Here is a 12,079-nt window from a genome sequence, read left to right as displayed (position 1 = left end):
TAGGTATTTGATATGACCTATGTACAACCTTATTCTTCATTCTTCAACACAGCGCGAGCTGTCTTAGGCAAGCTTTCTGGAAATTTCTTTAAGTAGTGTTAAAGAAATTACAAGAGAGTAGTTCTCCAGGCTTCTTGGTGGCTGCTGACAGTCACTACACAAGACCTGTTGCAATGATGTTCAGCGGAGCACTTTTGTCATTTAGAATACAAAAGCCTTTGACCGCCCTCCTGTTTCTCTTCCTTAAGAATGACTTTTTCACACACAACTGCAAATTACACTTGCAGGAGCTGCTCAGTAGAGGAATCTTTTTTTTTAAGCATAAGAAACAGAAGGTCTTTGTCTTCCTCGTTATATGGGATGTGGCGTTAGAAAGCTCTCTTTCGTTCCAAATCGATGCTTAGACGAAAAGGCGCTAGACTATATGGATTAAACCACCGGGCTACACTTGTTCATCTTTGAATTCAAGTGTTTTCAGGCCCAGGTTTATAAAATCAAGCACTTGGCCGTGCAGTCTGTCTCTAAAGAGCCCACTGCTCTAAAAGTGCACAGCGTCGTACAAGCCAGGTCATGATATACCTTCCCACCTAGATATCCCGGTAGATTCATCTGATAATGTTATCACACAAGGAGAGATTGTTAGGAATCTCAGCACCTCAGCCGTAAAAAGGCACTTGACAGAGCCGATGTAGAGCGCCGAGAGGAGCACTGTGCATAAAAGTTGTCAATACTCGGCTGACTCCTTCAATATTAAAAAGTATGCGTCTCCTCCCATGCGCACAATTTTTGTGGTTAAGACCCTTCCTACTCCCAGCCCTAGACATCCATATAAAATACCATAAAAGACCACATGCAGTAAATTTTGAGATTACAGTTAACTTGAGTGGAAAGATGAGCTGGTTTTAATTAGGGGAAAATTACAAACTATCTGTGTCTCATCTCTCTCCTCCCCCTTCTCAGTGCCCTCCCCAGTCTCCTCCTGCACCTCCCCCCTTCTCTCACTTATCCAATATCACACACAATAAAAAAAAAAAAAAACCGAAAGGAAAAAGACAAAAAGAAGTAGCTTCATTCATTTATCTGGAAACATTAAAGGATGGAACTCCTTAAGTGAGTCACTTAAACAATCTCTGGATTTTGTGGCTGAAGCGAAAAAGAAAAAAAGAGAAAAGGGAATCACGAAAAGAAGTGTCGGGGCCGAGCATGGGGGATCCTGACACTGGCTCAGGTGCGAATGGAGCGAAGAGGTAAGGACTTATCAAAATGCTTCCAAACCAAAACTCAGCTTTGGTTTCCTGAAAAGCAGCAGCACGTAAAGGCTCTGAATTCATCCTTCTGGGACGCATTAGTCGCTACTCTTTAGCTTTCATCCATATTTGTTTCCATTTTTTGTGATGAAAAAAATGACAAGACCAGTATGAAAAAGTTTAACTGATTAAGCTTAAATGTTAGCACTGGGGGAGAAGCTGACTTATGCGCTTATAAACTATGAATTTACTCTACTGGATACTTGATAGACATAAAAATGATTAGTTGAAGTCACTTTCAACTTATTTAAAAGCAAGAAACAGTTTCTGTGTCAATGAATGATTAAAAAAAACAAAACAACCAAACAAACAAAAGAAAAACTAACATTTTTTTAAAGATAATTTTTAACGTCTTTTATGTGTTTTATTGCTGAGGGTGTTAGACAAAGTTGCCTGTCGTGTTCTGAGCAGGAAATGATTGATGATTAATGATTGATGACTGGCTGATTTCTCATGGCTGCAGTTTGTTGCTAAATATCAGTATAACAAATTATAGTGTACACAATCTATGGGTAGACTATTAAAATGTAATTTTTTTAAATCAGTCTAGCGGACATAACAAAATAAATAATAAAATACAGAAAGCAGTGTGCAAATTAAACGTTCCCTGAACTGCAACGCTGCGTATACGGGGTCTTCACTAGGCACTTAGCTTGATTAAAGTACAATGGAAAACTTTTGGGGAGTCAAAGTTACAGACAGTAGCAATATGAGCAGTATTACTTGAGAAAAGAAAATGAGTCAAACTGGTGTGGCTCTACTGCTGTCAAGTGAGGCAACCAGAAGTTTGGTGAAGTAGAAACCAGTGTTTAATCGTATGATTATAGGCACGTTTGAATCCAAGTTCTAGATGGCATCCAAGACAGGACAGGTGAGGTGCTTACCTCAGTGAAAGACCAGCTCATGAAATGGAAGGGACGGTTTAAGGAAATGTTAAACAGTTTAACAGAATGTAGAAGTTGCAATAAGCTGCAGTATCAGCCAAAGGAGATATTTTATTTCAAACCAACATCCAAATAATCAGGAGAAACGTTTAACCAGATATTATTAACACATTTACATGTAAATACATATTAGCTACATAGTGTAATTGCTTCTGGCGATTAAGGACCCTAGAATGTACTTGAAAGCTTTTTTGCTCACTACTGACTTCTTGGCTTTAAATACAGTATTATCCCCTCCTGCTGGTACTGCAACGTCTGCATGTAATAATTCAAATTCTGCATGTGTGTACATTTCATGCTTTGGAGAGGCAAAGCATTAAATTGACACAGTGACTCAATGTGTGTATTACACGTTTTGCATTTATACTGGTTTGGGACATCTGTATAGTCCCGAAGAGCCCGAAGAATGGCAAAGCAGCAGGAGAGGATAACATCCCAGCAGAAGCACTGAAAGAAGGTGGAGAAACCATTGTGGACCAGTTTCATAAACTGCTTAATTTGGGTGAGATCCCATCGGACTGAAAGAAAGGCATCTTTGTGAAGTTACTAAAAAAGCAGAGAGCTCTCGCAGTATGGGAAGTGGAGATGAATCACTTTGTTGTCATTCCCAAGTAAAGTTATTATCAGAATAATCTTGGAGCCTGTGAAGAATGCCATCAACCAGCAACTCAGAGACAAGCAGGCTTGGTTTAGAAAGGAACAGATCATATTTTGCTATACTCAGAATCATTAGAGTAGCAAACTCTGCTCTATGTGTGTTTCAGTGGTTTTGTGAATTAATTCGATAGTCTCAATGAAATTAGTGGACAGTGCTGCAACACTACGGGATGTGTTTCAACCTGCATTATGGTGCTGACTCTCAATAATCCTCCCCCACCATCTTTCTGAGGTTCATTGAGCCTCAGGTTGCTGGACTTTGGACAGCTCTGTGCATTATGAGGGGTTTTGCATATTGATATCAGTGGCCTCTAAAGGTAGGGCATATACTTTTATGGCTTGCATCTAATTTCTACTGTTCACGTGGCTTTTCAGCACCTGTTTCATCTTCTGGAGATATTTGGCTGGATTGGCCTTTTGTGTTTTTATCATTGTTCCCGTTGGCCTGTGGGATATCCAGGTAGTTGTAGCCGTCCTCCATATCTACTATCTTGCCTTCTGGCAGCTCCACCCCTTCAGATCACCCTCCCTCTTTTTCCAACCATTTTGCCAATCTTATCCAGTCCAAACCAGAACTAACATTATAAAGCAGATACTCAAATTAAGCAACAACTCATGTAGCTATCATTTAGAATCCATAACTGATAATCAAAAAGTAATTTGAATCAACATCGGAGGTAGCAAAAGTACAGACTTTCTTTACTTAAGAAGAAGTAGAGATACCTGTGTTTAAAAATACTCCAGTCAGATTAAATGCAAATTCAGCTCGGCTGCACTGTGCACCAAGCACAGTGCTTTATGAATTCACCACATTAATGCAAATTAAGCTACCCACTAATGTGCAACATTTGAATAACACAAAGTTAGCACAGCTTAGCTGTATAAAGAAAACTTGTGATAATATATATAATTTATCACAACACACGATATACAAATTCAACATGTCATTGAAAATGATGACATCATATGTAAGCTTTAAATTTGCAGTTTAATTAAGTTTGCCCTTACCTTTAAATATAACCTCTCTTCTTCCTCTGCTGTTCTCTCTGTCTTCCTACATCTTTCTCCATCTCTGAGTGAAGTTAGTGCTCTCTCTTTTCTCTCCCTGGAAATACAGCAGCTAGATCTTTAGCTAGAAACACACTGTGTGACAAAATGCAGACAAACAGTTTGTGTGATTGCTGATGTGTTTTTAGCTGATAGAAAGATTACATTTCAAATTACCTAACACTTAAAAAATGCCACTCTTTTCATGCTTCCTCCCCTTTTGTAGAACTAGATTCTGATGTATCACAAACACAACATACTTAGACTTACACTCCTTTCCCCCACTTTAACTCTCAAAGTAACAAGTCTGTTAGAAAATGTAAGAAGTGGAAAGTATAGATATTTATGTAAAAATGTAGGGAGTAAAGCAAAAAGTTGTCAGAAATTAAAATGCTCAACTAAAGTACAGAATCCTGAAAATTCTACTTAAATAGAATAATATAGGTATTTTTACTTTGTTACTTCCAACCTCTGGTCACCATTAGATGTCACAAAGTGTGGAGTGCAGAGATGAGAACTCAAATGCAAAATTCACAAAACACATTTAATTTAACAACAATATGAAGTCCAACAGGAAATAAAAAGTTCAAAAGCTCAGAGAGAAAACCTCAGAAAGTTTCACACAAGGCATTGGTGACAGAAAATAATCTACACAGGAATTCATGACTCATTTTCAGTGCTATCGTTACAAAAAAAATGAAAAAAATCTTTATAGACCCTTTGATATAACCTGCGCAAGCGATTGTTTTCCAACGAAGGGCAAAGTGACTTCTGATGTTTCCATGTGGTTTTTTTTTATGTCCAATATATTTAGACATAAAAAGATATACCTGAAATCTGTTTAGTACAGGTAAATAGCCTGTAGTAAACGCAAATTACAAAGGGGTTATGTATATAACAAAGAAATGACCTGTTATCCAAGTATTGTCATGACTGTATTATCTCCCGCCAGGAATTTGTTGCCATTTCTGAGTCCTTATATTGATGCTATCAATATTGTTCCTTATACTGAGGCAATAATTGTTATTCTTTCACTGACAAATTCAAAAACTGCAGCAAAAAAGTAGCTGGAAACATACAAGAGAAATTGGCAGTACTAAAGAGGCCGATCACAATAGCTGTGGGCTGTGTTCACCTGGCTTGTAGTTACATCATTAAGGAGGTGCACATCAAGTTGCTCCATAGGTTATGGCGCAGGGTTTCAGAGGAGTGTTGATATAGTGCAGAATTCCCACTGAAGCATACATCTTCAGTATCAGTGAGCTCTAACTCAAATGTTGTGAAGCTGTGCACTTGGTTAACAATGGCATAGAAAGGTTTTCTAACTCACCACTTTTATCTTTGTCTTTCTTGTCTTTTTTTTAGGGAACTTGTCCAGAGCATCTTTCCACAGAAAAAGACCTTATTTCATTCCTGGTTTCAGCTCCTGGTTCTGTTTTGTGTTTTGGCCTTAGGCTTGTGTTACACCCTGTCCAGCAGCTCACTGTCATTATGGCAGAACTTCCCACTGCAGGAACACTACCAGTGGTTTTTAAACCAAAGCAGTAGGGTTAATGCACCTGCTTATCGCATTCATCCCAAACACAAAGTTATATTAAACAAAACCACTGAACCTTCGACTGTGCGATCTACCTCCCTTCAGTACCATCAAGCCTATCCACGCAACTACCATTTTCTTATGGATAACACAGAGGTTTGCAAGGACAAGATCCCATTCCTGGTCCTCATGGTTCCAGTGGCACCAAAAAATGTGGCAGCTCGGGACGCGATCCGGCAGACATGGGGCAAAGAAAACACAGTTCAGGGTGAGCTGGTACTCACTTTATTTATGTTGGGTGTCTCTAGAGAAGATGATGTTGAGAAGCTCAAACAGGAAAATTTGAAGCACCATGACCTGATCCAGAGTGACTTCATAGACAGTTATCTAAACCTAACAATCAAAACAATGGTGATCATGGACTGGCTAAGTACACACTGTCCTGCAGCAGCCTATGCCATGAAGATTGACTCTGACATGTTTCTGAATGTTGACAATCTAGTAATCATGCTAAAACAGCCGGGCATCCCCAAGACAAACTACCTGACAGGGATGCTTATGTGGAACAGACCAGTCGTTCGTTCCAAGAACTCCAAGTGGTATGTGCCTGAGGAAATGTATCCAGAGTCTGAATACCCGACCTACACGCTGGGTATGGGATATGTCTTTTCCAATGATCTTCCAGAGAAATTTGTGGAAATCTCAAAATCAATCAAACCCTTTAACATTGAGGATGCTTATATTGGGATGTGCATGAAAAAGCTTGGACTTGCCCCCACGGCACCACCAAAACCCTCGCAGTTCAAGGCCTATAACTCTGCATATAATCGCTGTGAATTCTCCCAGGTCATCACATACATTCTTGGTTCTTCTAAACAGCTGCTGGATTATTGGACAGACCTGAAAAAGCCTGGGCCACCTTGTCCTTAACACCTTAACTTTAAACTAGAGTTTTAATGTATTTATAGATTGTTATACACTACTGAAGTTATTTATTTTTTTTAAATGTGATTTAGGGTTACTTGTTTGGAAAGGTGAAGGTGAACAATTGCTTGATGTGTAAGGTTTTATAGGTTTACCAGGTCTGATCAGGGTGCACTTTTACATGTGTGATTATTATGTGAGAATGCTGAGGTTACTTAAATGTGTTTACAAATAATACAGCTGGGGTTAAACTTTAAATTGACTGCTAGTGAAAGTATAAATATTTTAAAAGATTATAAGGTTTATTTTACATATTAAAATATATTTAAATTAAATGGACTGTTCTTATTTATTTGAATGTAATTAATATGTGTTTCCAAAACCTCAACCTTTCAGTGTCATTCACATTCTTGAGTCTATGATAATACCACAGTAGAGCACTGTCCTGTTTTGTTTTCTGTCACTGGGATATCTGGGATCCTTAAAAGCCCTTAGAGGACAGTTTCTGATATACAAAAAGTTACTAGTTACAGAATATATATTTTCTCTATATTGCCTCAAATTGTTTTAATCTGCAACGCAATTTCAATTCTTTTAGACTATTTCTTCATTTCATCTATATTCATTTCTCATTGCATACATGTGTTATGTTCCTCTTGTGTCTTAGTCCCTCCCACCTGAAATAAGAGACACCGACAGCAAAGACTGAAAAAATTCAAGGTTCACTGCACATCTTAAAGCAAAATGCACCTTAGTAGGAGGGTTCTGATCTCAAAGATGGCCAGCATTTAAAGGTTAAAACGGACTGGGAGACTGTAATTGATTCACACTCTCTAACTACACAAACAGACTGCCTGAATTCAGATACCACCATGTAGTAGTTCATTTAGTATGCTGTAGTAACAAGTGGTACACTTGCTGGAAATGACATAGGCAATGGTTGACTGATTTTTGCAACATGTCGTGCAAATTGCAAATATCATATCAAAAAAAAAAGAAAGATACATTTTAACTAGGGGTGCGTTTCAATAATCAATTCATCGATTAAAATCGATTCTGGCTTGGATAACGTGAAATCGATTCATTAAAATCCTGAATCGATTTTTTAATATAAATTTATTTTGCCCGAAACGCCAGAATCTCAGGTGAAACCTCACAAAATTTCAACAACCACCAAACAGCTAAGACAGTAAATGAGAGCAGGTACACGATTCTGCACAAAGACTTAAACACACAGAGCGACCCGAGGATCAGAATCAGTGAGATGTCGCCTTTCTCACCCGACGGGCGCTGCAGCTTTAAGCGGCTGCGCGCGCTCCTGCGGACGGCAATCACTTTCTGGCACAAGAACTGCACGGACACGGTCGGGGCTGAAAGCCGACAGCTCGCTGATTCTGATGTTTCGGCGGGTCCGCGCTTTGTGTTCACGCCCTTTTTGCGCTGATTCTGAAGCTGTTAGTTTGATCTCTCTCCAAACAATATTGACTGAACCAGCAGCAAAAGAAGATCCAAACTACGCTTCACATAAACATCGTCATGAAATCACTCTGACTTTTACTGTTTTGCTTCCACCATGATAAAAATCACACTTCATGCACAGCTCTCTCTCTCTGTGCTTCAAGAACAGTTTCCCGTCTAAAAATCTGTTTTCTGCATTATTCGCTTGCTTGTTACGCACAAGTCTACTGCTGTTTACAGCGCTGTCCGCCGCTGTTTTTTTTTTTTTCGTTTTACATACTTCCGAAGGGTAAACGTAAATACAGTAAGATCATAATTCACGTCGGCAGTAATGACACCCGGTTACGCCAATCGGAGGTCACTAAAATCAATATTGAATCGGTGTGTAACTTTGCCAAAACAATGTCGGACTCTGTAGTTTTCTCTGGTCCCCTCCCCAATCAGACCAGGAGTGACATGTTTAGCCGCATGTTCTCCTTAAATTGCTGGCTGTCTGAGTGGTGTCCCAGAAATGATGTGGGCTTCATAGATAATTGGCAAACCTTCTGGAGGAAACCTGGTCTTGTTAGGAGAGACGGCATCCATCCCACTTTGGATGGAGCAGCTCTCATTTCTAGAAATATGGACCAATTTATTAAACCCCCCAAAATATGACTATCCAGAGTTGGGACCAGGAAGCAGAGTTGCAGTCTTACACGCCTCTCTGCAGCTTCTCTCCTCCTGCTACCCCCCCAAAAACCCATCTCCATTGAGACTGTGTCAGCTCCTAAACAGACAAAAAACAAACTAAAAACCAGCAATAAACAATTTAAACATAAAAAATCAAAAAGAAAGAACAATACAGTATCCACATCTGAACCAAAGAGTAAAACAATGAAATGTGGATTATTAAATATTAGGTCTCTCTCCTCCAAGTCTCTGTTAGTACATGACTTAATAATTGATCAACAAATCGATTTACTCTGCCTTACAGAAACCTGGTTGCAGCAGGATGAGTATGTTAGTTTAAATGAATCAACACCCCCGAGTCATTCTAACTACCAGAAATCTCGAAGCACAGGCCGAGGGGGCGGTGTGGCAGCAATTTTTCACACCAGTCTATTAATTAATGAAAGACCAAGACAGACTTTTAATTCATTTGAAAGCCTGATGCTTAGCCTTGTCCACCCCAGCTGTAAAACTCAGAAACCAGTCTTACTTGTTATCATCTATTGTCCACCTGGGCCTTGCACAGAGTTTCTCTCTGATTTCTCAGACTTTTTATCTGATTTAGTGCTCAGCTCAGATAAAATAATTATTGTGGGTGATTTTAACATCCATGTAGATGCTAAAAATGACAGCCTCAACATCGCATTTAATCTGTTATTAGACTCAATTGGCTTCTCTCAAAATGTAAAAGAACCCACCCACCACTTTAATCACACTCTAGATCTTGTTTTAACATATGGCATAGAAACTGAACATTTAACAGTGTTTCCTGAAAACCCTCTGCTGTCTGATCATTTCCTGAAAACATTTACATTTACAATAATTGATTACACAGCAGTGGAGAGTAGACTTCATCACAGTAGATGTCTTTCTGAAAGTGCTGTAACTAAGTTTAAGAATATAATCCACCCACTGTTATCATCTTCAATGCCCTGTACCAACATAGAGCAGAGCAGCTATCTGAACGCTACTCCAACAGAGGTCGATTATCTTGTTAATAATTTTACCTCCTCACTACGTACGACTCTGGATACTGTAGCTCCTGTGAAAACTAAGGTCTCAAATCAGAAGTACCTGACTCCGTGGTATAATTCTCAAACACGTAGCCTAAAGCAGATAACTCGTAAGCTGGAGAGGAAATGGCGTGTCACAAATTTAGAGGATCATCATTTAGCCTGGAGAAATAGTTTGCTGCTTTATAAGAAAGCCCTCCGCAAAGCCAGAACATCTTACTAATCGTCACTGATTGAAGAAAATAAGAACAACCCCAGGTTTCTCTTCAGCACTGTAGCCAGGCTGACAAAAAGTCAGAGCTCTACTGAGCCAACAATCCCTTTAACGTTAACTAGTAATGACTTCATGAACTTCTTCACAAATAAAATTTTTATCATTAGAGAAAAAATTACCAATAATCATCCCACAGATATAATATTATCTACAGCTACTTTTAGTACCATTGATGTTAAGTTAGACTCTTTTTCTCCAATTGATCTTTCTGAGTTAACTTCAATAATTAATTCCTCCAAACTATCAACGTGTCTTTTAGACCCCATTCCTACAAAACTGCTCAAAGAAGTCCTGCCATTAATTAATTCTTCAATCTTAAATATGATCAACCTATCTCTAATAATCGGCTATGTACCACAGGCCTTCAAGGTGGCTGTAGTTAAACCTTTACTTAAAAAGCCATCTCTAGACCCAGCTGTCTTAGCTAATTATAGGCCAATCTCCAACCTTCCTTTCATATCAAAAATCCTTGAAAGAGTAGTTGTCAAACAGCTAACAGATCATCTGCAGAGGAATGGCTTATTTGAAGAGTTTCAGTCAGGTTTCAGAGCTCATCACAGCACAGAAACAGCTTTAGTGAAGGTTACAAATGATCTTCTTATGGCCTCTGACAGTGGACTCATCTCTGTGCTTGTCCTGCTAGACCTCAGTGCAGCGTTCGATACTGTTGATCATAATATCCTATTAGAGCGATTAGAACATGCTGTAGGTATTACAGGTACTGTGCTGCAGTGGTTTGTATCATATCTATCTAATAGACTCCAATTTGTTCATGTAAATGGAGAGTCCTCTTCACACACTAAGGTCAATTATGGTGTTCCACAGGGTTCGGTGCTAGGACCAATTCTATTTACATTATACATGCTTCCCCTAGGCAGCATCATACATAGCATAAATTTTCACTGCTATGCAGATGACACGCAGCTCTATCTATCCATGAAGCCAGGTAACACACACCAATTAGTTAAACTGCAGGAATGTCTTAAAGACATAAAGACCTGGATGGCCGCTAACTTTCTGCTTCTTAATTCAGATAAAACTGAGGTTATTGTACTCAGCCCTGAAAATCTTAGAAATATGGTATCTAAGCAGATTCTTACTTTGGATGGCATTACCTTGGCCTCCAGTAATGCTGTGAGGAACCTTGGAGTCATTTTTGACCAGGACATGTCCTTCAACGCACATATTAAACAAATATGTAAGACTGCTTTCTTCCATTTGCACAACATCTCTAAAATTAGACATATCCTGTCTCAGAGTGACGCTGAAAAACTAGTTCATGCATTTATTACTTCCAGGCTGGACTACTGTAATTCATTATTATCAGGATGTCCTAAAAACTCGCTGAAAAGCTTCCAGCTGATCCAAAATGCTGCAGCAAAGGTACTGACAGGGACTAGAAAGAGAGAGCATATTTCTCCTGTTTTGGCTTCCCTTCATTGGCTTCCTGTTAAATCCAGAATTGAATTCAAAATCCTGCTCCTCACATACAAGGTCTTAAATAATCAGGCCCCATCTTATCTTAATGACCTCATAGTGCCATATCACCCTATTAGAGCACTTCGCTCTCGCTCTGCAGGCCTACTTGCTGTTCCTAGAGTATTTAAAAGTAGAATGGGAGGCAGAGCCTTCAGTTTTCAGGCCCCTCTTCTGTGGAACCAGCTTCCAGTTTGGATTCGGGAGACAGACACTATCTCTACTTTCAAGATTAGGCTTAAAACTTTCCTTTTTGCTAAAGCATATAGTTAGGGCTGGACCAGGTGACCCTGAATCCTCCCTTAGTTATGCTGCAATAGACGTAGGCTGCCGGGGATTCCCATGATGCACTGAATTTTTCCTTTCCAGTCACCTTTCTCACTCACTATGTGTTAATAGACCTCTCTGCATCGAATCATATCTGTTATTAGTCTCTGTCTCTCTTCCACAGCATGTCTTTCATCCTGTTTTCCTTCTTTCACCCCAACCGGTCGCAGCAGATGGCCCCGCCCCTCCCTGAGCCTGGTTCTGCCGGAGGTTTCTTCCTGTTAAAAGGGAGTTTTTCCTTCCCACTGTAGCCAAAGTGCTTGCTCATAGGGGGTCATATGATTGTTGGGTTTTTCTCTGTATTTATTATTGTGCGATCTACTGTACAATATAAAGCGCCTTGAGGCGACTTTTGTTGTGATTTGGCGCTATATAAATAAAATTGAATTGAATTGAATCGAAAGAAA

General features: G+C 39.4%; 1 protein-coding gene across 1 annotated transcript; it reads left to right on the top strand.

The window, feature by feature from the left end:
- The first annotated feature begins 954 nt into the window (after nt 1-954).
- Nucleotides 955-6,727, top strand: LOC102082030 (beta-1,3-galactosyltransferase 1). Its single transcript, XM_005461657.4, has 2 exons — nt 955-1,247; nt 5,321-6,727. Exons 1-2 carry the CDS (start codon nt 1,204-1,206, stop codon nt 6,420-6,422), a joined length of 1,146 nt encoding a protein of 381 aa, XP_005461714.2. The 5' UTR covers nt 955-1,203; the 3' UTR covers nt 6,423-6,727.
- The last annotated feature ends 5,352 nt before the right edge of the window (nt 6,728-12,079 follow it).

Source organism: Oreochromis niloticus, linkage group LG6 (genome assembly GCF_001858045.2).
Source record: "Oreochromis niloticus isolate F11D_XX linkage group LG6, O_niloticus_UMD_NMBU, whole genome shotgun sequence".
NCBI lineage: Eukaryota > Metazoa > Chordata > Actinopteri > Cichliformes > Cichlidae > Oreochromis > Oreochromis niloticus.
The sequence above is the reverse complement of the archived record's forward strand: the minus strand, read 5'-3'. Positions and strand labels throughout refer to the sequence as shown.